The following is a 26,694-nucleotide window of genomic DNA, read 5'->3' as shown; positions in this document are numbered from 1 at the left end:
ATTAAAAAAGTGTTGATGCGTTTCGGTGGATCCTGCTGTGCGCACCACCTTCCTCAGGACCAATTTAAAAACAATCTGTTGGAATGAACTACAAAAATATGACATAGTCACTAATAACTCTTGGCATTGTGTATTACAAACAATATACATTCTAAATACTATCAGTCACTTTGATCATAATAGTAGCATTCCTTAGCATAATGCACTACAGTTCATTTTTCTGGGGGGCTTACATCTCTATGTCTGTGCTCTTTATTTTGTGGGTCCCACTTTTAGTTTTAGTCCCCTTCTCGCACTCATGCCTACTACCTTTTGCTCGATCCTCTCTTTCGTCATTCTACCTCTTCCTCTCTTTAGCTTAAGGTTGTACCAAATGCATTCTTCCCTCTGCTACCACAACCTTAAATTCTACGGGGTTTGTTCACCAAACACCTTATTAGCAGCCTCCAAATGCTCCACTTCTCGAAATTCGGGTTGGTAGCATAAACAGCTCACAACAGCTATTGCAATGAAAAGCCTAGTGCGGGAAAAAAGGCTACATCACTTTTGCCATTCCCATCATTATTTAGTTAGTTAGGTAGAGTAGTTAAGATGTCTTTTTATACTTACTCTCAACAGGGGAGATGTCTCCTCTACTAGTTATACTGTCTTAGCCTCACAGTATGTGTTAAAAAGAGGTGATGATACCCTCTCGAGTGTTAATAGTAGTCTGTGAGACCTAGGCCAAGAGGGTGAAAATTGATGAATTCCCAAGGTTGGGGCCTATATATTTTACCAGGCATTACAATCCCGCCTTATTAGTTCTTTTTAACATGTGTTGCTGACTTACCACTCTATCTTCAATGTAGGCACTTCTCATCTGCTTTCTGTGCTCTACCTGTTGCTCTGTGTCGGGAGTTATTCAATTATCCCAGTTTCAGAGTCCTACAAACGGAGAGATTATATCTCACTGCCTCATAGGTTAAGTCCATAGTACATTTCTTTAGTTTCAGGCTATCTTTCTACTATCTCGGCTGATTGCCCCTGCTTCCTTAAATTAGATAGGGCTCTTAGTTGTAATGTTCTTAATGGACACGTTATATATAAGGTGTTCTATTGTTGCTCCTTTCCATTTAGTTAAAACTCTTTATTATTCTGTTTTTACCGGACACGTTATATGTATGATGTAATTTTATTACTCATTTACATCCCAAAGCGCGCAGATTATTTCCTACGTCCTACAGCCAACTACCTTCTGATGCTTTATGTTTATATTTCCGGCACTTTCTCTTACAATTCTCTTAAAATTCTCTATTCATTGGTTAGAATTATGGCTGACTATCAATAATCACCCATGATTCTTTTAACTCTCGACAGAACACTCCGCTGAGTTACCACTTCCTTTTCCTAGCATTAGCGTCTTAGTTAATATTCCAACCATTTTCGTATTTACCCCTATTCTAATCAACATTTTTATCATTTTATGTGGTGAGTCAGCCCCCTTTTTTTTTTAAGTACACCAATGGCCCAGACTTCACCCACTCCCGAGTCTTAGATACGATGGTGAAGTATCGCTATGCTGCCCATCGTTAACAGCTATCCATTCATTAAAGCGGGCATTCAGTAACTACCCCTTACCTGGCGCTCTCGTGTTATCACCCGCGTAGATTCTGGAGTAGTAAAACATGGAGTCTATTCCGTTCCGCCTTTTTAAACCCAATACGAGCTCCATTGTGAATCACTTCCGGATCACAGGTGGGGTAATCCCTTCCTGGATTAGAAGTTGCAGCGAGTTCTGCCGCAATCTTAAGTCGGTTATCTTGCAGCTATCCTATCACTTCCAGATCCTATCAACACTGCGCCGACCTATATAGCTACACGGGGGATTCTGGCGGATTTGGCGGCCATTTTAAGCTAGTTGGTATTGCGGGCAATTCCGTCAATGCTACACTATAGATATCTATTTATACGGCACACAGTTGGTCGTGCCATAGTTTTTCACTAGACTTGCATTAAGTGGCTGGATCTTCATTTTCTACTAGTACTTCTCACAATATTTTCCCTTTACCGTATTTAGAAAACGGTAATCTCGAGGGTCTTAAACATTATATCTTGTTTAATAAGTGGTATCTTTAATCCACTCTTGTCTATACTTCCTCATTTTCCCTTCACCTGTGTATGTTTGGTTTCCTTATTTCTTCTGTAGCCATATATTTTTTTCAATGTTCCGTTTTCACTGAGATTATCCATACAATTACGTTTCTCAGTCACTTGTAATATCGTGAATTTAAAACCCTTCTTCGTAGATCAGGGAGGTCCTATTATCTATACATTTTCTCCCACTCTTCACGATTGTTGAGCCCTTGTGTGTAGGTTTTAAACAAATAACTATAAATAATACGGAACACCAATTTAAGGAGATGTTCAATTGCAGAACCAGTAATGTTATTTATGTTATAAGATGCCCGTCCGGGTTGTGTTACGTTGGGGAAACCGGGAGAGAAATCCGGATTCGCCTAAAGAACACAGATCCGCAATCAAAAACAATAAACAAAATCATCAACAGAAATTGGCGGCTTTTACAAGATAAAAACCTAGGCCCAATTGAAAAAACGCTTTTTTCCTACAGAAGGAATAGAACTATAAGGAACACATTGGTCAAAACGTATAAAGAAAAAACAGGTAACCACCAGTTGAGGGTAGACACAATGAGGAAAGTAATTGGTAACTACCCATGCAGTGGATGCACTAACTGCAAGACTGTAATAATGGGGGAACAAATAACTATAACTATAAATAATACGGAACACCAATTTAAGGAGATGTTCAATTGCAGAACCAGTGATGTTATTTATGTTATAAGATGCCCGTGCGGGTTGTGCTACGTTGGCGAAACCGGGAAGAAATCCGGATTCGCTAAAACGAACACAGATCCGTAATCAAAAACAATAACGAATATGCTACTTACCAGTATGCATCTGTTCTTGGCATGTAGGGCTGCTGACATTCATATCTGTGCATAGATCGCCGCCTAGTGTTGGGTCCGGATGATTGCACATTGTTGTCCTGGAAGAGTCTTCGAAGTATCACGAGATAGGTGGCTCCTCCCCTGGACTACAGTGCGCATGGGCATCCACTCCATCCTCAGATTGTTTTAGCCATTGTGGCAAAGATGGGGTGTAAAACTGTAAGTGATGACCATGCTAAGCGTAATTTCAGAGTGCTGCAGCCGCTACAGGCGCCGGGGAGGAGGGTGGGCAATATGAATGTCAGCAGTCCTACATGCCAAGAACAGATGCATACTGGTAAGTAGCATATTCTGTTCGAGGCATGTGGGCTGCTGAATTCATATCTGTGCATAGAATACATAGCAGTCCCTCCATTAGCGGCTGCAGCCTGTGCCAGCTACAGCAGTTTGAAAAAGTGTTTTTAGAACAGCCTGCCCTACAGCTGCCTGCTGTTTGGAGTGCACATCTACACAGTAGTGTTTAGTAAATGTGTGTGTGGTAGACCATGTGGCTGCTCTACATATGTCTTCTAAAGGAATATTTCCAAGGAAAGCCATGGAGGCCCCCAACTTTCGGGTGGAGTGGGCCCGTGGGGGAACTGTTAATGTGCGCTTGGCCTTTTGATAGCAAATTTGAATGCACTTAACGATCAACCTGGCTATACCTGCTTTGGAAATGGGGTTGCCTTTGTGTTGGGGCGAAAAGGCAACAAACAGTTGTTTTGTTTTCCGAAAATCTTTGGTCCTATTTATGTAGTACATCAGAGCTCTTTTTGCGTCTAGTGTGTGGAGCATTCTCTCCGCCACCGACTCAGGATTTTGGAAGAACACGGGCAGTTCTATAGTCTGATTGATATGGAACTGTGAAACCACTTTAGGAAGAAACTTAGGGTTAGTGCGATGTACCACCCTGTTGGAGTGAATCTGTATAAATGGCTCTTGAATAGTTAGTGCCTGGAGTTCACTAACGCGTTGCAGCGATGTGATTGCTATCAGGAAAGCCACTTTCCACGTGAAGAACTGAATCTCGCATGAGTGAAGAGGCTCAAAAGGTGGACCCATCAGTCTGGTGAGGACCACATTTAGGTTCCATTCAGGAGCTGGTGGGGTCCGGGGAGGAGTGTTGCTTCAGCTTGCGTGCCACCAGCGGTATTAGAGGTGCTGGGAGAAAAGCGTACGCAAATATGCCTGACCAGTTCATCCATATCGCATTGCCCTGCGACTGTGGGTGTGGGAACCTGGCGGCGAAGCTTTGGCATTTGGTGTTTTCCTTTGTGGCGAACAGGTCTATCTCTGGATGACCCCACTGCTGGAAGTACGGCTGGAGTACTGACGGATGTATCTCCCACTCGTGCGTTTGGTGGCTGTACCTGCTGAGCAGGTCCGCCATCTGATTGTCTTTGCCCGGGAGGTGTTCCGCCATGAGGAAGATGTTCCTCTGAATGGCCCACTTCCACATGCTCTGAGCCAGATGAGACAACTGTGGAGAGTGTGTACCTCCCTGCTTTTGTATGTAGTACATGGCTGTCATGTTGTCCGTCCAGATCAACACAACCTTGTTGCACAGATGTACTTTGATTGCTTTCATCGCCATGAAGATAGCCATCAATTCTAGAAGGTTGATGTGCATCTTCTTTTGCTGCGCCGTCCATAGTCCCTACACTGTGTAGTGGAGTACATAAGCTCCCCATCCCTGGAGAGATGCGTCCGTTGTCAGAATAATCTGTGGCACAGGCTCCTGGAACGGTCGGCCCCTGCAAAGGTTTTGTGGATTCCACCAATGCAGAGAGTTGTATGCACGACCGGTCACCAACACTAGGTCTTTTAACTGTCCGTGAGCCTGATTCCACTGACGTGCTAAGCACTCCTGAAGCGGACGCATATGTAGTCTCGCGTGCGGGACTATGAAGATGCAGGAGACCATCATGCCTATCAACTGCATGAACACTCGTGCCGGAAGCGAGTGTTGCGGTCTGAATTTTTGTATCAGCAATTGAATGCTGTTGATCCTCACTGAATTGGACTGTGCTTTGGCTGCCAGAGTATCTATTGTCGCGCCCAGATACTGCCGTATGTGGGCGGGCTGAAGGTGGGACTTTGGATAATTCAGTGAGAACCCCAGATAGTGAAGAAGGTGAATGGTGTGGGACATGTGGGCCGCACACTGCTTGGCCGACTTTGCCTGGATAAGCCAGTCGTCCAGATAAGGGTAGGCGTGAACGTTCTGTCTCCGTAGGTGTGCAGCCACTGTCGCCAGGCACTTTGTAAACACCCTGGGTGCCGTTGTCACTCCGAAAGGGAGGACCTTGAATTGATAATGTTGATTCTGAATGGTGAACCTGAGGTATTTTCTGTGTGACGGGTGTAGCAGAATATGGAAATATGCATCCTTCAGATCTAATGTTGCGAGGAAATCTCCCTGACTGAGTAACGGTAGAACCTGCAGCAATGTGAGCATGTGAAAGTGTTCTGATAGAATGTACTGTTTAGGGGTCTGGGGTCCAGCATGGGTCTGAGGGACCCGTCCTTTTTTGGGATCAAGAAGTACAGGGAGTACACTCCTGTACCTCTTTCTTCCACAGGCGCTAGCTCTATTGCTCCTTTTTGCAGCATGACGACTACCTCCTGCTTCAATAAGTGCAAATGCTCTGTGGACATAGGACGATGTCTTGGGGGTATGTTGGGTGGAGTGGATGTTAACTCCAGACAATAACCGTACTGGATAAGCTTCCTCACCCACCTGTCTGTTGTGATGGATTTCCAGACTGGCAGGAACTGTTGTAGTCTCCCCCCGAACTGTGTGCTATGGTCGGGGCAGTGACAAGGCGTCACTGTTTGTTAGTGGCGGAGGATCGGGAGCTGTTGCTTCCACGACCTCTGCCCTTGGCGCTGTTTCCACGATAGCCACCTCTACTTTGTTTGGTGTAGGTGGATTGCGTGCCTCCTTTACTGTACTGTGTTTGCTGGGACAGCTGGCCTCTGGAAACTCCTCTATTGTTTGAGCGACGAAAAGAACCACCCCTGAACTGCTGCGACTGTAGAGCCCCCATGGACTTTGCAGTCTCAGTGTCCTTTTTGATCTTTTCCAAGGTGGTGTCCTCTCTGGCCCAAATAAGGCTGATTTAGTATGGTGGTTTGTATCTCGGGCTTGAAACCGCGCCGTAACATCACACTTGTGTTAATCTCCCTGGCCGCGGTGTCTGCTGCGTCCAGCGCACACTTGATAGATGCATTTGATATAAGCTTCCCTTCCTGTATGAGCATCGCTGCTGCCTCCTTATATTCATCTGGCAAGTGTTGTAACAGCGTCTCAAGTGTATCGTAATCAGCCCCGTCATATCTGGCTAAGAGTGCCTGAGTGTTGGAAATGCGCCAGATATTGGCCGCTTGAGCTGCCACCCTTTTCCCTGATGCTTCTAGCACTTTAGACTCTTTGTCAGGGGGAGGAGCATCACCCGTTGTTTGCGAGTTTGCCCTCTTCCGGGCATTGGAAACAACCAGAGAGTCCAACGGTAGCTGTCCCCTGATATAGGTAGGGTCCCCAGGTGCCGCTTTGTACTTTTTCTCGATGCCCTCGTGGTCTCTTTAAAAATGTCTCCAGCATGTTTTAAGACACCCTTAAGCATAGGCAGAGTTTTGACAGTTCTCTCTGAGGTGGAGAAGGTGTCAAACAAAAAATCCACTTCAATAGGGTCAGCATGGAGCTGGGCATCATGATTTTTGGCTGCCCTTTCAATAAGAGCATTAAACGCCGCTGAGTCTTCAGTAGGCGCGGTTTTCACAGCATACACATTACTGTCTGGGGCAGTGTGTGGATCTCCTGGGTCAGCAGCGTCTGCCCAGGGTTCATTGCGATCTTCAGGATCAGTGTCTATAGGATAATTGTACTCCTCATTGTCACCTTCCAATGTTTCCACATCCGAGTAAGTGGGCGAGATAGGAGCAGTATCTTGGCCAAGTGGTGAGATAGGGTCAACAAGAAGAGGTGATGTAGTAGAATCCCTCTTCTTTTTCAATGGAATTTTATATGACTCCATAGGCTGTTCAGGGGCGATCTTTCATTTATAAATAGAAAGTCTACCCGTGTCTGCGTTGATGAATTGCCTCGACTGCTCTTCAAGCGGAGGCTGTCGATGCTTTGTGACTACTTCCGCAGTTGTAGGCTTCGGCCCTGAGGACACCTTCCTGGACGCTTCGACAGGCGTCTTAGGGGCGAAGGCCTTAGGTACCACCTTCGGCGGCAGTGTGAACTGGATGGGTGCCGACGTTTTTTGAGGTTTAGGGTAGGCTTCGGTGTTGGAGTATCCTTCGGTCCGACAGTAGAAGCCTTCTCCTTAATGCGTTTCAGCGATTCAGACACCTGCTTCGAAAAGGAGGCGGACGGCTGTGTCGACTCGACGGGTTCCTTTGAGCCACCACCAGGTGTGGACTCTAGGTTAGCACCGCTTGTAGCCTTGTCTGGTCGACGTATCGGATCGAGAACCTTTTGAGCTTCGAGTCCTTTGTCTCTGTCGACGGCTTTCGGCGCCGACTTTTTCGGCTCGACGTCCTTGACCAGTTTTTTCGGTGTCCCAGCCTTCGATAGTTCAGAGGTCTTCCAGCCGACCAAAGCAATACGCACTTTTGATTTTGATTTTGCTTCCAGTGCTTTTGGTTGTGTAGACACCGATGCTTTCTCTTTCGGTTTCGATCGGTCAACCAGTGGCTCGTTAGAAATGTCCGAAGCCGGGCCTTGAGGTGAGGCTGTAGAACCAAGTGTACGATCTCGGGTAAGGCCATGTGGCGATCCCTCGACCTAAGCCTTAGCAGGTGTTTTGGTCTCGGCCCCCGTAGCAACGGTTGGGCCTAGCTCCTCGCTCGAGCTATCTTCTACGGCCCCAAAGGCCACATCGTCGTCTCCTACCTCGTCGACGACTTCTTCTTTATCGACCATTTCAACATCAGCGTCGTCACTGGAGTCGATCTCCGATGCAGGATCAGACAGGTTCTCTTGAACTTCCTGCTCGACTCCCTCATCCTCCTCGGTATCGAAAATGTTCACCGGGTCAGGTGCCGTCTACTGGGCCTCCTGGCGAGCCGAAGTCGAATCGTCTTCTTGGAGCGGAAACAAAAACAAGCCTTTCAGCTGGCTTCATCGTGATCCGGAGACAGGCACTTGTTGCACACCGGGTGGACATCGATGTGAGGATATTTGGAGTTGCAAACGGGACACCTCTTGAACGGGCTCCGTTCCATGATGGTTCGTCGACAAGGCCTCTGGCGTCGATCGGGCCTTCAGTGCCGAAAAGCCATGCGGCTTCCCTGGACGTCCGGCTCGGGAACTGAGCTGGAACAAGGACTGGGTACCGGTCGCAAGACAATACCGACGATACACTAAAAGCCTTTTGGCCAAATACAAAGTTTTTTATCGATTCCGAACTTGAGTTAACAAATATGCATCCGAACCCAATGGCAGAAAAAAACAATCTAAGGATGGAGTGGATGCCCATGCGCACTGTAGTCCTGGGGAGGAGCCACCTATCTTGTGATACTTCGAAGACTCTTCCAGGACAACAATGTGCAATCATCCGGACCCAACACTAGGCGGCGATCTATGCACAGATATGAATTCAGCAGCCCACATGCCTCGAACACAAAATGCCCCATTAACCGATCATTGGACACAAAGTAAACACAAAATAGAGGATCTACGCTGGTGTGTACTAGAACAAATTGAGTTGTCCAAAAGAGGTAGAAATATTGATAAAAAATCATAAGATCAGAGAACAGTTCTACATGTGTAAGTTTAAAACATACACACAAGGGATCAACAATCGTGAAGAGTGGGAGAAAATGTATGGATAATAGGACCTCCTTGATCTAGGAAGAAGGGTTTTACATTCACAATATAACAAGTGACTGAGAACCGTAATTGTATGGTTAATCTCAGTGAAAAAGGAACATTGAAAAAAATATATGGCTACAGAAGAAATAAGGAAACCAAACATACACAGGTGAAGGGAAAATGAGGAAGTATAGACAAGAGTGGAATAAAGATAATACTTATTAAACAAGATGTAATGTTTAAGACCCTCGAGATTACCGTTTTCTAAATAAGGTAAAGGAAAAATATTGTGAGAAGTACTAGTAGAAAATTAAGAACCAGCCACTTAATGCAAGCCTAGTGAAAAACTACAGCACGACCAACTGTGTGCCGTATAAATAGATATCTATAGTGTAGCATTGAGGGAATTGCCCGCAATACCAACTAGCTTAAAATGGCCGCCAAATCCGCCAGAATCCCCCGTGTAGCTATATAGGTAGGTGCGGTGTTGATAGGACCTGAAAGTGATAGGATAGCCTCAAGATAACAGACTTAAGATTGCGGCGGTACTCGACGCAACTTCTAATCCAGGAAGGGATTACCCCGCCTGTGATCCGGAAGTGATTCACAATGGAGCTGGTATTGGGTTTAAAAAGGCGGAAAGGAATAGACTCCGTGTTTTACTACTCCAGAATCTACGCAGGTGATAACACGAGAGCGCCAGGTAAGGGGTAATTAACGAAAGCCCGCTTTAATGAATGGAGAACTGTTGACGATGGGGAGCATAGCGATACTTCACCATCGTATCTAAGACTCGGGAGTGGGTGAAGTCTGGGCCATTGGTGTACTTTAAAAAAAAAAAAAAGGGGCCGACTCACCACATAAAATTATAAAAATGTTGATTAGAATAGGGGTAAATACGAAAATGGTTGGAATAATAACTAAGACGCTAATGCTAGGAAAAGGAAGTGGTAACTCAGCGGAGTGTTCTGTCGAGAGTTAAAAGAATCATGGGTGATTAGTGATAGTCAGCCATAATTTTAACCAATGAATAGAGAATTTTAAGAGAATTGTAAGAGAAAGTGCCGGAAATATAAACATAGAGCATCAGAGGGTAGTTGCCGGCAGGACGTAGGAAATAATCTGCGCGCTTTGGGATGTAAATGAGTAATAAAATAACATCATACATATAAAGTGTCAGTTAAAAACAGAACAATAAAGAGTTTTAACTAAAGGGAAAGGAGCAACAATAGAACACCTTATATATAACATGTCAGTTTAGAACAGTACAGCTAAGAGCCCTAACTCATTTAAGTAAGCAGGGGCAATCAAGGGACATAGTAGAAAGATAGCCTGAAACTAAATAAATGTACTATGGACTTAACCTATAAGGCAGTGAGATATAATGTCTCCGTTTGTAGGACTCTGAAACTGGGATACTTGAATAACTCCCGACACAGAGCAACAGGAGCTATCGAGGTAGAGAACAGAAAGCAGATGAGAAGTGCCTACATTGAAGATAGAGTGGTAAGTCAGCAACACATGTTAAAAAGAACTAATAAGGCAGGATTGTAATGCCTGGTAAAATATATAGGCCCCAACCTTGAGAATTTATCAATTTTCACCCTCTTGGCCTAGGTATCACAGACTACTATTAACACTCGAGAGGGTATCATCGCCTCTTTTTAACACATACTGTGAGGCTAAGACAGTATAACTAGTAGAGGAGACATCTCCCCTGTTGAGAGTAAGTATAAAAAGACATCTTGACTGCTCTACTTAACTAACTAAATAATGATGGGAATGTCAAAAGTGATGTAGCCTTTTTTTCCAGCACTAGGCTTTTCATTGCAATAGCTGTTGTGAGCTGTTTACGCTACCAAACCGAATTTCGAGAAGTGGAGCGTTTAGAGGCTGCTAATAAGGTGTGTGGTGAACAAACCCCGTAGAATTTAAGATTGTGGTAGCAGAGGGAAGAATGCATTTGGTACAACCTTAAGCTAAAGAGAGGAAGAGGTAGAATGACGAAAGAGAGGATCGAGCAAAAGGTAGTAGGCATGAGTGCGAGAAGGGGACTAAAACTAAAAGTGGGACCCACAAAATAAAGAGCACAGATATAGAGATGTAAGCCCCCCAGAAAAATGAACTGTAGTGCATTATGCTAAGGAATGCTACTTTTATGATCAAAGTGACTGATCGTATTTAGAATGTATATTGTTTGTAATACACAATGCCAAGAGTTATTAGTGACTGTCTTATTTTTGTAATTCCTTCCAACAGATTGTTTTTAAATTTGTCCTGAGGAAGGTGGTGCGCACAGCAGGATCCACCGAAACGCATCAACACTTTTTTAATGAATTTTATTTGTGAAATTTTTATTATATGTTTTTTTCTGCACATGGCTGAACACAAAGTGTTTATTTGTTGAATATAGAATGCTTATTTGATGTATGTATTGCATTTAGTCGGATGAAATCTAGTCTTAGCCACAAAAATAACTGTATGACGAACTGATAAAAATCATAATCATTTGTGGTTGATCAAGTCTGCCGTTTTCTCGGTTTTTTATAAAAATAGAATTACGAGAGTATTTTCCCTTGGCTACGTATTTACCTTTTTAGATTGTAAGTGCTTTTTGTGGTTTCAATTCTAGTAAAGACTCTTAACAGCTGAATGAAAGATTAGTGTGTTTGATGAACTCTACATGCCTATAGGAACAGATCTTAGCGAGTAAGGTGCTAGGACTTTATTGTTGAGGGAAAGTCGATACAACCAGGGGAATCATTTGTTTTTGCTTGTTTTCAAACCCTGTTCCCTTGTGGTGGAGTAAGGGTGACTCTCTTTTTCTACAACCAACAATTAGGCCATCTTCCAAAGAAGACAATCCTGTGATATTAAAGATCTGAAAAGATAAACTCCCAGAAGAAAACACCTTCACCATAACATCAATGAGCTAGGGCTGCTGACGAGAAAGATCATAAAGGAAGAAGGAGGGGTTCTGTCAGCACAAGCATGCTTGAATCACAAGAGTCTTGGCCTGAGAGGATAGTCAATTACTGGCCTATATTGTGTAGTTACATGCTGGGTGACCAAAGGCGGGAAAGCAGGTTTGACCTGGGCTGCCAGAATGGAGTCCAACAATGCAGCATTAAAGTTAAGAAAAGGCTCAGAGGAGAAATAGAAAGCACGCTGAAGTATTTCCATTAGCAAATTAGCCTTCACTACCCCATTAGTAAAAGGGAGTTCAAGGACAATGGATGCCTTTCCGAACACAGCCATTAGGGAGGGAGAGAGAGGAACAATCCAAATCCATTTGAGGAGAGGTGTCCAATCCACTAGTATTCTGCAATGCTAATTTAAAGTACTATACACATGAAAGAGATTATCTCTGCAACTTCTATCACCATTTTCACTGGAGGCAAAAGAGGGCATCTGAATAGCATCAAAATAGGAACTAACAAACTCGCCCATCACTGCAAACTACAGTGCCGAAGGTAAGAGTTTGTGTTAGTTTTTATCACTGAAACAATGCTTTGGTCAAAACAGTCAGCTGATGGCACTGGAAACTCCAGGCACAACTTGTTCGGTACTGGAACCTACTCAAAGGCTATATCTAGGTCAAAGCCAACTCTTGTACCCCTCCTGAAAATAGAAGCAACGTCAAGTGAAGGAGGAATCATTCATGCTCGGTTTAACAATGGCTTTTAATTTTTTTTTAATTAATTAATACTTAAATAAAAGTGATTTTAATTTATCATGGCAATAGCTTAAACTTTTGTAAATAACTTTTGTGAAGATTATGCTTAGTGTATTTTATTGTGATGAAAATCCAAGAACAGAAGTGAAATATTAACATCTTTTTGTGACATTTGTAATAAAGCTTGAAACATTGAGAGAACATATTTGAACCAGTTGTTGACTGGTTGCACTGATTGATGCTGTGATGGCGACGAGTGATGTTGTGGTGGCGACCAGTGATGCTGTGGCGTTCAGTGATGATGTGGTAGCGCATAGTGATGTTGTGGTGCCCCTGAGTGATGTTGTGGTGCCCCTGAGTGATGTTGTGGTGCCCCTGAGTGATGTTGTGGTGCCCCTGAGTGATGTTGTGGTGCCCCTGAGTGATGTTGTGGTGCCCCTGAGTGATGTTGTGGTGCCCCTGAGTGATGCCGTGGAGGCCCTGAGTGATGCCGTGGAGGCCCTGAGTGATGCCGTGGAGGCCCTGAGTGATGCCGTGGAGGCCCTGAGTGATGCCGTGGAGGCCCTGAGTGATGCCGTGGAGGCCCTGAGTGATGCCGTGGAGGCCCTGAGTGATGCCGTGGAGGCCCTGAGTGATGCCGTGGAGGCCCTGAGTGATGCCGTGGAGGCCCTGAGTGATGCCGTGGAGGCCCTGAGTGAGGCCGTGGAGGCCCTGAGTGAGGCCGTGGAGGCCCTGAGTGATGCCGTGGAGGCCCTGAGTGATGCCGTGGAGGCCCTGAGTGATGCCGTGGAGGCCCTGAGTGATGCCGTGGAGGCCCTGAGTGAGGCCGTGGAGGCCCTGAGTGAGGCCGTGGAGGCCCTGAGTGAGGCCGTGGAGGCCCTGAGTGAGGCCGTGGAGGCCCTGAGTGATGCCGTGGAGGCCCAGAGTGATGCTGTGGAGGCCCAGAGTGATGCTGTGGAGGCCCAGAGTGATGCTGTGGAGGCCCAGAGTGATGCTGTGGAGGCCCAGAGTGATGCTGTGGAGGCCCAGAGTGATGCTGTGGTGGTGCCGAGTGATGCTGTGGTGGTGCAGAGTGATGCTGTGGTGGTGCAGAGTGATGCTGTGGTGGTGCAGAGTGATGCTGTGGTGGTGCCGAGTGATGCTGTGGTGGTGCCGAGTGATGCTGTGGTGGTGCTGAGTGATACTGTGGCAGTGCCGAGTGATGCTGTGGCAGTGCCGAGTGATGCTGTGGCAGTGCCGAGTGATGCTGTGGTGGTGTCGAGTGATGCTGTGGTGGTGCCGAGTGATGCTGTGGTGGTGCCGAGTGATGCTGTGGCGGGGCCGAGTGATACTGTGGTGGTGCCGAGTGATGCTGTGGTGGTGCCGAGTGATGCTGTGGTGGTGCCAAGTGATGCTGTGGTGGTGCCAAGTGATGCTGTGGTGGTGCCGAGTGATGCTGTGGTGGTGCCGAGTGATGCTGTGGTGGTGCCGAGTGATGCTGTGGTGGTGCCGAGTGATGATGTGTGGTGCCGAGTGATGCTGTGGTGGTGCTGAGTGATGCTGTGGTGGTGCTGAGTGATGCTGTGGTGGTGCTGAGTGATGCTGCGGTGGTGCCGAGTGATGCTGTGGTGGTGCCGAGTGATGATGTGTGGTGCCGAGTGATGCTGTGGTGGTGCTGAGTGATGCTGTGGTGGTGCTGAGTGATGCTGTGGTGGTGCTGAGTGATGCTGTGGTGGTGCCGAGTGATGCTGTGGTGGTGCTGTGTGATAATATGGTGGTGCTGAGTGATGCTGTTGGGGTGCCGAGTGATGCTGTGGTGGTGCTGAGTGATGCTGTGGTGGTGCTGAGTGATACTGTGGCAGTGCCGAGTGATGCTGTGGTGGTGCCGAGTGATGCTGTGGTGGTGCTGAGTGATAATATGGTGGTGCTGAGTGATGCTGTTGGGGTGCTGAGTGATGCTGTTGGGGTGCTGAGTGATGCTGTTGGGGTGCTGAGTGATGCTGTTGGGGTGCTGAGTGATGCTGTTGGGGTGCTGAGTGATGCTGTTGGGGTGCTGAGTGATGCTGGGGCGGCGCTGAGTGATGTTGGGGCGGCGCTGACTGATGTTGTGGTGGTGCCGAGTGGTGCTGTGGCGGTGCCGAGTGGTGCTGTGGCAGTGCTGTGGTGGTGCTGAGTGGTGCTGTGGTGGTGCTGTGGCGGTGCTGAGTGGTGCTGTGGCGGTGCCGAGTGGTGCTGTGGCGGTGCTGAGTGGTGCTGTGGCGGTGCTGAGTAGTGCTGTCGCGGTGCTGAGTGGTGCTGTGGTAGTGCTGAGTGGTGCTGTGGTAGTGCTGAGTGGTGCTGTGGTGGTGCTGTGGTAGTGCTGAGTGATAATGTGTTGGTGCTGAGTGATAATGTGGTAGTGCTGAGTGGTGCTGTTGTGGTGCTGAGTGATGCTGGGGTGGCGCTGAGTGATGCTGTGGTGATGTGGTGGTGCTGAGTGATGCTGCTGTGGTGCTGAGTGGTGGTGCTGAGTGATGCTGTGGTGGCACCGAGTGGTGCTGTGGTGGTGGTGAGTGATGCTGTGGTGGTGGTGAGTGATGCTGTGGTGGTGGTGAGTGATGCTGTGGTGGTGGTGAGTGATGCTGTGGTGGTGGTGAGTGATGCTGTGGTGGTGGTGAGTGATGCTGGGGTGGTGGTGAGTGATGCTGTAGTGGTGGTGAGTGATGCTGTGGTGGTGCGATAGAGTGAGTGCAATAGATAGATAGAGTGAGGGTGATGGATAGAGGGAGGGCGATAGATAGAGTGTGGGCGATAGATAGAGTGAGGGCGATAGAGAGATAGAGTAAGTGCGATAGATAGACTGAGGGCAATAGATAGAGTGAGGACGATAGAGTGAGGGCGATAGATAGATGGTTGTGTGTGTGGTTGTGTGTGTTCGTGTGTGGTTGTGTGTGTGGTTGTGTGGTTGTGGTTGTGTGTGTGGTTGTGTGTGTTGTGGTGTGTGTTGTGGTGTGTGGCTGTGTGTGTGTGTGTGTGTGTGTGTGTGTGTGTGTGTGTGTGTGTGTGTGTGTGGCTGTGTGTGTGTTTGTGTGTGTGGCTGTGTGTGTGTGGTTGTGTGTGTGTGGTTGTGTGTGTGGGGTTGTGTGTGTGGGGTTGTGTGTGTGGGTTTGTGTTTGGGGTTGTGTTTGGGGTTGTGTGTGTGGTTGTGGGGTTGTGTGTGTGGTTGAGTGTGGTTGTGTGTGCTTGTGGTTGTGTGCATGTGGTTGTGTGTGTGTGTGGTTGTATGTGCGTGGGGATGCGTGTGGGGTTGTGTGTGGGTGGAGTTGTGTGTGTGGGGTTGTGTGGGGGGTTGTGTGTGTGGGGGGTTGTGTGTGTGGAGTGGTTGTGTGTGTGGAGTGGTTGTGTGTGTGGAGGGGTTGTGTGGGTGGAGGGGGTGTGTTTATGACAGTGCACCCAGTGGCCCATTTGTCTTTAATAGATACAAATATATGGAGGTTTAAGATTGTCCAGTTATAAATCACGACTAGAGATTTCAAAGTTGAAAATAAAAAATGCTGCATCTGCGCCCTATGCAGCCAGCAATCTGCGATGCTGTTACGCCCAGTGAAAGTTAGGAGAAAGTAAGACTATAGCTATGCACCGCTATAAGACGTTAGTAGTGAACGTCTTAATTCGAGCAGCACATAATTCTATATTTTTTTCTCCTAACTTTGAATTGCCTTCAAATACATGCCGGGAAAGGGACGGGGGTTGGGGGGGGGGGGGGGTTGTGGGGAGAGTTATTAGCTGCCCCGCTGGTATGCTGATCCAAACAGCGGACGGCTGACACTTATGCAAGGACGGGGTGGGGAGATAATGAGCTCAGCAATGCAGCATGTCCAAGCCCTGAGGCAGTGCGGTCTTCTGTTAAAAACAAAATTAAGTAAAGCATGTGAAATGTAAGCATGCACAACATGGGCAGGACGGAGATAAGGGGCTGTGAACAGCAGGTACCATTCATGTCAGTGGGAATCCCAGAAACCGTAAGGTCCTACTGCAACTAAATATATTTGCAATTCTTTGAGATTAGTAGACTGGAATGCCATAGTTCAGGGACATAAAAAAGTATCACTAGATATGACGCGTTGAAATGGAATTCCGTACCTCGCTTATCTCATCATCTGACTGTTGTGACGTAGTTAGTGACTGCGCCAAAGTGCATGAAAGTGACTCACTGCCTTTTATTCCCTGCCATCTACAACACAGATAGCAAATCCAAAGCTAAAAAAGGCGTTTAATAACTGTCGGTGATGACGTCGCCACAGCACGAGTCCTGGAAGGGAAGTTTACTAATTCAGTTGTTTTCAATTGTATCAGAATGAAGAGAGCTGATGAAAAAGACCAGCTTTAAAAATGCTTTATTTCCGATGTTTCAATCGGATAGTACACATTTCTTGGTCATGTGTCGTTTGAGAGCTTAAAGCAGGAGCCTGTGTTATTTCCCTGACAATGGGAAGAGGATACAATAATAATATTTTAATGAAAGAAAGGGGCTTCAGAAGGCGAGGAGACATAAGGAAACACAGACTGATAGAGGTGGAGAGGGCCTATAAATGGAGAGAGAGCGTAGAGGCAATGAACTAGAGATGGACAAGGGAATGAAGCAAAGAATGAGGAGGAAAAAAAAAGGAAAAGAATCTCAGAAATGCAAGAGTTAATCCAAGAATTACAGTGAGGAGAGAGGCAGAGTGAAATATGAGCTGCGCAGCCAGCCAGCGCCTGGCTTTATACAGACGTGCTAACAAAGCACTCTAAAAATAAGCTGTTGGCATTGCTGTGGGGAGGGGGGGATGAGAAATGCGAGACACGGCCTGGCGGCCGTGAAAAGTGTGAAGCAGGGGGCGGGGGAGCGGATGCCTTTAAAGTGAATCTCTCGGAGGCAGGCGGCTCAGGGAGCAAATGGTAAGCTCGTGCACGAGCACATGCACTAGTCGTAATCCATCTGGTGGTTTCAGAGCTTGGTTTGCCCTCAATACTCTCGTCCTATTATCGCTTGTGCGATTAATAGGACGAGATATAAAAATAACGTGTTACTGAGACAGCTCTGAGATTCAGCGCCAAGCAATGATTCCTAACCCAATCTAGCACTAGAGAATATTTCACACCATAAACATACACGTTTTTGATCCTGAGCGCCTGTGTAAGGTAGGATTTTTAGTAGACACGTTGGCTTCATTACTAAACGTTTCTGGCTAGCTAAGAAGCACGTGAGGGTGCCGAAAAACGAAGTAGACAGTTGAGCCCGGCACTACAAGTCTGTTGCACACGGACGGCTTGGCTAGTGAAATGTCTGAGGAGTCCTTACAGAGCTACAGCAGCTCGGAAGTCCAGTCAGACTTTATCCAAGCCCTCTGCTGAGCCCAGGAAACATGTTAAGGACAGCGACAATAGGCATTTCAGACTTTTTAGGGGGAGGGGCGGGAACGGGACATGTACAATCGACATGAGAAAGTAATAAGTAAAAGTGCTGCCTTCAAATGGTGGCATACATGTGTGGAAGAAAAGCCTAAGCAAAAAGTGAACGTTTGAAAAACTCATTTACAAAAAGGCATTGGCAAAGCCAATAGGTCTCGCCTTGTTGACCTACTGGTTTCTCAATGCTTTTTACTGAGAAAAAAAGGCACAATGATGCAACCACTGCTGGTGGCATGGGTAGACATGCATCACCACGTATGAAAGCACCCAAGACATGACAGAGGCACCATTTTGTTTTCTTATTTTCATTTACTGATCGAAGGTGGCAGATGGTAGACAAAAGAAAATTATTTTATTGTTGCAAAAGCGCTTTTTGCAATATGGATCAGCCCAATAGCAAAGTTAAAAGGACTGCAAGTATCAGGAACTAGTGGAGGATGAGAATGAAGCAACGGGGAAAACAAAGGCGGGCAAAATTGCTTTTAGCTGACTGGCCCTCCCCCCTGCTCACGGGCACTTTGTAGTGCTACACCAATAGTGCAGAGCTTTGCGAGGAAGCACAATGCTTGCCGTCTCACCTGGCAACTCCAGACCACAAGCATTATAAATGCAATAGGTCTCGCCTTTCATTAAGTTAAAGCCATTTGCTTTGCTATACAATTCCATTAGCAAAGTAAATGGCTTTAACTTAATCAAAGGCGAGACCTATTGTATTTTCAATGCTTGTTCCCCATGAAATCAAGTCGCCCCTGGTTGCAGCTTAAACCCACATGATCTCAGAAAGGGAAATATTAATTAGGATGGAAAATTATGCAAAACAACTTGCTGCAATCAATTTCCAAGACAATGGAAGAGCGCGATATAGTCTATGAAAAGAGGAGCAAACTGGTTGAAAAATCAAACTATCCTCCTGAAAAGCTACCACAATATCCCCCATATCTAAACCACTATATTTGCAAATATGTGGCAGAGGTTTATAGTGGGAGTACACTATGTTTTTTAAAATGTTTATGTAGCGCCAACTCGACCTTGAAGGTATTGGAGCGCTTTAGATGAACACCGGATTGTATTTCAGATGGACACATTCATTTTTAGGCACGGCGAGATTCAATGATTAGCCTTCCGTCTAGACGTGAACCGTGTCCACCAGCTCCTAAGTAGACCACTCTAGCCTTTACGCCACTAAGAACTTTGATGTCAGTAACAAAGAAGAAGCTAACATAGCGAATAACAAACACTCTGAAACAAATGTGCCCGTAGGCAAACAAAATAGATCCCGAGTCTGCTTTACTGTCAAGAGGCACTTTGATGGACAGCATTGGAAACATGCAATAAATGAAATCTACAACATGTAGGTCTTCTCTTAAGAACCTCTCGGGTCAGGCACAGTCTTAAGGTTTTTTAGGCAGTTCTGAAGATCATTTTTGTTCAACTGCACTGCCATCCTTCATAAACAGAACCCTACGTATGAAGCGCTGACGAGACTCTAGTGGAGTTGTGAATATCCAATCCGACTGGAAACAAAAAGCTTGGATAGTGGTTTCTGGTGCGAACAGAAGTTGATATTGGATAGATAGGACACCGCTTCAAAATAAGGGAAATGAAGGATACCCAATTGCTGCATTAATATTCCAAGCAATGTTAAAACCAACCTAATGTAAATCAAAACAAAGCGCTTTGGCACGGCCAGCATTGACGCACCATAGAGCTCTGTTTTGATTTACTTTAAGCAAGGATGCATAGCAGTGTGTGCTCCTGTGCAATAGGACTTTAAAGGGTGGGGGAATGGTTAGGAAGCGGCCGGGAGGTTTTAAGTGAACAACGGCAGGCGGGGTTGTTTTAAGAAGAATGGACTGTGGGAGGAGTGTTTACTGGGCGCCTGACAGCAGCCGACGCGCATAGCCAGTCTGTGTACATGCAGCCATGGTGGAGGGGGAGACCCTCCCCTGATGCGCAGCGCAGGCACAGGCTGTGCAGACCCATCTCAGCATCGCTAATCAACAAATGGTAGGGGGTGTTTTGGACAGGGAGAGTGCATTCAAATGCAAACACACAGCGATACGATGCAGGAACACAACGGGGCCACAGGCACTCTTATGGCGTGCATGAAGAAAGAAAGAAAAATGATTACAATATTCCAAAACAATAATTAAATGCCATAAAAAGCACAGCACCACAAATCACATGCAGCCGGCAAACACGCTTGCTCACAAAACAAGCATTGGCAGCGCGCAAAAGTGAAAGCATTCACAACATAAACATACACGTTTTTGTGAAAGCAGCGTGACGCGGTGGGGGAGGAAAGGGGCAGAGGAGCGTGAAAGCAATTAAGCGAGAGGAAAAACAGATGGCGCCTGATCGGACGCTGAAAGCTGGCGGTTGCGCGCGCGCACGCACACATGAATGCAAGCGCTAGGCCAGCCAAAGCAGCTTGTGGTAGCACTTTTTAAAGCCCCTACTAAATGTCTCGCAGAGCAGCGCGTGCGCTGGCTCAGGCAAGACCTAAAAAAACGATACCATGGGGTACATTATTTATTGTGTGTGATAAATAACACCTATCACAAGTTTGTAGGGGACTTACATGTACATTTTGGTGTTTAACGTACTAAAATCTGCATGGCATGAATAATACCGTACAATTTTCCCTGTTAAATTTCGGCAACTTTGACCTGCCGAAATGTAACTAGTTTTGGGTTATTTAACATATCCAATAATTATCGGGTGCGTTAATTAAAAACAAACTCGTAATTCGTCTTGTGTATCAGAGGTTTAAGCACAGGACGGAATTAACTGTCCAGTTTGTAATCAGGGCCTAAGATTGTTGATGATTTCATGACCCTAAGTATGCTGCCAGAAAAAGAAAAAAATGTTCCCTTGAAATTACCAAAGAAGAGTTAACATCTGATCCTCCTTTAAGATCGCAGAAAATAAGAACTGTTGTCAGTGCACAGGAAGCTGAATTACATGAATCCATGAAGTCATATCTGAGGGAGGAAGCATCGCTAATACTAGATCCACTTGGTGTCACCTTCCAGCTCTTCTCTCTCTCTCTCTCTCTCTCTCTCTTCAAAGAGCAGTCACACCCTACACAAGAACGTCAAGGTTCCTTCCTACCTTGTAAACTGATCTTTAAGTGCATCTCAGGCTCACGTCTGCTGTTCAGTACTCAGTAACTCTCTCATGGAGCATAAATGTGACAAAAATATATCCCGGTCAGATCATTCAAAGAATGTTAGCATTTTTTACCTGGTGATCGTGGTTTCAGTTGCTTGTATAACTCCATTGCTCTTTGCTCTCTGCACAGAAAAGGTAAGGAGGAACACAATCAGATACTAGTACAACAGGAAAACACATTGTAAAAATCACTTGGGTAATAGAACCCATCAGCAAGTGTCTACTGGAAAAAGAAAGCTCTGCCTTGATAGTTAAATCATCGGACCCTTACCAATCAGTCAAATGTATGAACATTTAGCATCATCCATTTACTAATGTATGTGAATATTTGATCAATATAGGGAAGGCAACTCAAAATATCCAATAATCTTGTACGTAATATACGCACAAAAGTCCAACAACAAAGTTCCTTAATGGCACTTCAAAAAGAGGGGGTTGTTTTTTTTTTGTTTTGCTGAAATAATAAATAAACAAACTGTAGTGAATAATGATAGATTATAGTTAGTGTTTCGTGTTTATGAATAGGATCTACGTAATAATATATTTAAGATGAGGGTGGATTGGAAAGAGTAAAGGAATAGTTGTGTGTTGGATATAAAATCACATTTCAAGATGGCAAGAGATTAGAAAGTGCAAATCTGTGAATTGTGGTAGTTGTGAATCTGTTCAATATGGAGGGTGTGTTGTGTGCATAAATGGTTTGGTTGGGGTGATGATGGGGTTGCTGCCGGTTTAATGAGCGAGGATACTGCGGTGTATAATGTGGAATGGATTTAGGTAAATGGATGGATATGGTTGCTTTGTTTGGGTTGGTTGGAACGGGTATTGCGATACTATGGGAGAATGAGCAAAAGGGCTGTTCGGCTGGAGTGATTATGTTACATAGTGAGATGCTTGTGATTACTGGGAGATGGTGATCGGACGTGAGAATGGGGAGCCCTGAAGGGTTGCCTGTTTGAGATGGATGAGAGGTGCCTTTGCTATTACAAGGACAGCAACTGGATAGGTGATTGCTTAGGTATGAGGATTTTATTATCTGATAATTTAATACATTGTCTTTGAATGGGAAATGGATTTATAAGAATGGGTAATAAAACATGGGAGATTAGGAGTAGTAATGGTTGTGATGAATACAACACATATTTTGCCAGCGTTTTTTGCAAACATGCACATGTTAATTGCTTGCGATGGATGAGATAAAAGTTTGTTTGACTGATCTAAAGTGAGTTATTGAATCAATGTTTACCCCTGGTTATTAATACGGGATAATTTTGTTTTTTTTAATTATTCAAATACAGTACTGAATGAATAATGGATACATTTGGATTGATAATAGAATATGGGGGACGATTTAGGATAATTGTTCATGACCAATACAACAAATTCGGTTGAATCTTCTGCGATTATGTACATGCTATGGCAAGGGGTTTTTTGTAATAATGTGTCAAACTCTGTCTTTTTTATGAACAGTTTTGAAAAATGAATAATAGATGAATGTTTGAAAATCTGTATACTCATTGAAATTTCAATTTTATACAGGATTGTAAGTATTAATTTATTATGAAAAATGAAATTGTATCAGTAATAATTTAAATACTTTATGATAATAATATCATGCCAATAATTGACCTAAAGTGAATAAAACAGAAGTCATTTGGTTCTGAATTTATGGAGATGGGGTAAAGAACTTTATTAGCTATGGTATCGCTATGGTATCGCTGTCTGATAGGGATGGTCAGAGGTTTTGTATAACCACCACAGTTCAATGTAAAAAACTAGGCTGACTCGCTCTTTTGCTGAGGATTTTGGACTTGTGTGTCTATATATTTAATTTCAAACTCACATCTCTGCCAAACAGAACGGAGATGCAATCCCACTCAATGCGTCTTTTATTCACACTCTTTAGGAAATACAGGTACAATTCATGTGACAAGGCCAAATGTGTTTCAGACTTTGGATGGAAAGCGCAGCACGTTTTCATTGTCAATAATTGGACGTGAGCAAGGACTGCAAAAGTTTGAAACGCGTTGAGCCTTGTCACACATGAATTCTACCTGGATTGCCTAAAGATTGTGAATAAAATATACTTTGAGTAGGAGTACAGCTCTGTTCTCTTTAGCAGGGATGCAAGTTTGATATATATATATATATATATATATATATATATATATATATCAAAGCGTGATCAAGGGCTTTTCGCCCGAAACGCGTCGCTGGTTCTGTTTTAAATCTTTAATAAATATCATCTTGCTGAATTGGCTGGTCCGGTCCTCTTCCTTGTTGGCGTGGAGGCGGTGTCTGCGAACGCAGAGCAGGCTGGGGAGGAACCTTTGGTTCATATATATATATATACATATGTACATACATACACGTTTTATTGTAGATAAAAACATGAATAAAAGAGACTGAAAATTCTGATCAAGACAATCCGTTAATTTCAATTTACTGACTCCTGACAAACACCTAAGAAACTTTGTTTTTTGGACTTTTGTGCAAATAACATACAAGATTATTGGATATTTTGAATTGCCTTCCCTTTATTGGATCAAATATCATTGTGGAATAAAAGGTTTGATGGCAATTGGACCTGAAAGCAGTGACAGGCCTGTGCAGTGTGGTAGAGACACAACTGCCATATTATTTGTGTATGTATGTGCAGATTTATTAATTACAGACCAAACAAGAAACTGTGCTTTTTCAAGATAAAAATCCCTAAACCAAAGAAAGTGTGGTTTGCGATCAGAGGCACTTAAGGAGTTTAGCAATTACAACACATTCTCCACATGCCTCATTTTTTGTTGCCAAACACAACGGCAAAGCTCGGAGTGAAGAGTGAACATAACAGAACCCCATAATTGTTCCACAGTTTTATGTTGTCAACTGTTTCCATTCTATACTTTCCCATGCATACTGTCAGTCAAATTAAGTGCCTGTGTACGGAATATACAATCTAAATATTGGTAAAATGAAAATAACGGGAAGAACAATTCAAGTGTTGTAAAGCTCTTGGTGTAACCATATATCTGGTAGGTTTTCTAGCTTCTTGTATATTCATCACCTTATGAATATCCTTCAGGCGCCAGACTATCTGGCAAAACATTTTTCACCAAGTAGAGCTATGCGGCTTCAGCTGTGAATTCTTCACCCACCCAGGATGGGATGACTTCGGGGTAAATATGGTGTCAACAGGTGACCTTCTGTCGGTTTCTGGTACTTTTTCCGAGACCCACTGAGGTGTGCGGAGAGGAAAAGCATCCTCAATGACACGGCCAATGAAGCACGTAAGGTTTGCAATCCTTCAGATCCCATTACTCACTGAACTGATTCACAGAAGAGGAAGCGAGGAGAGGAAAAATCTGCAGGGAGATATAGTATTCACCAGAAATAACATTACCATAGGTATAGTAACTATTCCTTCTAATGGATACTTCTTCCTACGGATTTCTCACCTTATTAACCAGTCTTTAAGCAAAACCTTTAATACGCTATAAGTAAGTAGTGCTGAGAATCTAATCATAAAAGTAGCCCTGGCAAAGTACCCATCAATAAACGTTTCGGTAGAGAGGCAGTAAATGCTACCAAAAAAAAGTAGGTAAGCATGGCCACGTAGTCACCCGGCAGAACTCAACTCTGGGACACTTCTGTTTAGGGCACTGGAAATAGTCATACTCCTGGTGAAATGGGCAAGAATGCCAGCTAGAGGGTCTTCCTTGACCAGGACATAGCATATTTTAATACAAAATGCAACCCAGGGCAAAATGTCTGCATTTAGTCACCGCTTGGCATTTCCCGCCTCAGGAAAATCACACAAAGAGCTGATCATACATTTGTGATTTTGCAACTGATGTAGAAAGACATGCAGGCCTGAGGTCCATTCTATGCAGCTGCCCCTCCTCTGTCTGGATCAGGCGGAAGAAATTAAGATGGAAGAGTGGTGGACCGGTGAATACCACTGGAAGCTAAATGCCACTTTCAGTGAGAAAGATGAGCAAGTAAAAAGAACTAGTTCACAAGCATAAATTGTGGTTGTCGTGTTTCCAGCATGGCTCATTGCAGTTTTCCCTGTTAACCTAATTGTGCATGTTGTAGGCCGCATTTTCTTTTCCACACTTTACTATATAAACATGCTTATTTTTGTGCCACATTGTACTTTCACAGGGGAACTGCATATGTTTTTGCGGTCTGTTCTTTTCCTGGGATTTACTCTAAACACCACAAATAAGGTCAAACAACAATGCCCCTTGTTATTCTTTCTGGTCGGGCACAAGCAACCTTCACATAACACGAGATCACATCTGCTGTTGTGAACACAGATATCTTGTCCTATAACGGAGCACAAGAGTTTAAGCAAACACTGAGCAGAGCAAAGGTTTTGGGACAAGATTGCTTCATCAGCTGAGATGTAGAATACCCATCTGTGTATGCTAAGGTATTGGGTCTGCCACTACACCCAGAGATCTTTGATATGTAATCATTTAGCTTCAGTAGTAAAGGAGGAGGGAGAGTTTAGGCTACTCTGTCTTATAACATGATTGTGTTTTATATGGTTTATTAGTCATGCTGTTGGTATTTTATGCATTTGTTTTTTGATTGTGGCACAAATACTGCATTTTAGGGAACAAAAGTTTAAATAAATATTGTAAACTTCCTTCCTGTCTCTTGTTTATCTTATTGTGGACGAGTGAGAGAGCGAAAGTGTGTGTCCTCATACCGCGAATCCTGAGAAGGTCGAGTGTGTTGTGTTCTGGGGGGCCATTTCACTTGTTTCTCTGGTAAGGCTAGGAGGGCAAGTGAGGCACTATAGCTAGTCAGATTGAAGCTCATAGGTACAGAGATAGTATGGCGATTCAGTCCCTACCTCCCGATGGTCTATGATCCCATGCATAGTTCTGTTCCTGAGCAGAATACCTGGAACATGGGATCGACAACGTTTTGGTCAGGTACATCTTTGCGGAAACCCCAAGTTGTGCTTGTCCACAATACCCTTGCACCTTTTCCCGGAGACATCCGTGGTGTTAGGGATTTCTCCTCCACAATTTCTTAGGAAATACCTAGTTCCGTTGGTTTTTCAGGCTTGAATATTACAAGGTTTCCACCCTGTTTGTACTAAGCTTTGAATCTATTACAAACTACTTATGGCGCAACCCGTTGCTATTGCTGTTAACTGCCACCCAGAGGTAACTCACAATTTGACACAACATGGAGTCCCCGCAGCAGGGGCTCCTGTGATTTGTACTGTGAAAGCAGACGTAGCATTCCGCTTTGAAGTTTTTTATTTCTGGGTCACATTTCTAGCTGTGGACGCTAATAATAATACTTTTCATGAATACACAATGCCCCAGGCACCTGCCTCAAATCGCCCATGTGCACTTGGTTAAAATCCTCTTACCGTCTAGGAGCACCAGACTTGGTTTAATGGTGCCCTTCCCTACATGGCTGGGAGTGTACAAATGGGTCTTGTGAGTAACAAAGGGGCCACATGGACTGGCACTATTTGGTAAAAACTTGTGCTTTATATAATGTTCTTGTCGTCCAATATCGACGTCTTACACTGTATATTTCATGTACTTTGCGAGCTGGTCTAGCTGGACTTGGCCTGCAAGCGCAAGCCCAGTTTTCTGC

At 44.8% G+C, this 26,694-nt stretch overlaps 1 protein-coding gene across 2 annotated transcripts in view; it reads right to left on the bottom strand.

Annotated features, from left to right (window-relative positions):
- Positions 1–26,694, bottom strand: part of CHUK (component of inhibitor of nuclear factor kappa B kinase complex) — a 659,325-nt gene that overhangs the window by 112,908 nt on the left and 519,723 nt on the right. For both annotated transcript variants that reach the window (XM_086921838.1, XM_086921837.1), the window contains exon 16: positions 21,145–21,194. In XM_086921838.1, the coding sequence (XP_086777964.1) occupies positions 21,145–21,194 (50 nt within the window). The remainder of the gene's footprint in view (positions 1–21,144; positions 21,195–26,694) is intronic.

Source organism: Lissotriton vulgaris, chromosome 5 (genome assembly GCF_964263255.1).
Source record: "Lissotriton vulgaris chromosome 5, aLisVul1.2, whole genome shotgun sequence".
NCBI classification, from domain to species: domain Eukaryota; kingdom Metazoa; phylum Chordata; class Amphibia; order Caudata; family Salamandridae; genus Lissotriton; species Lissotriton vulgaris.
Note: the sequence above shows the minus strand (reverse complement) of the source record. Positions and strands in the feature narration are given on the sequence as shown.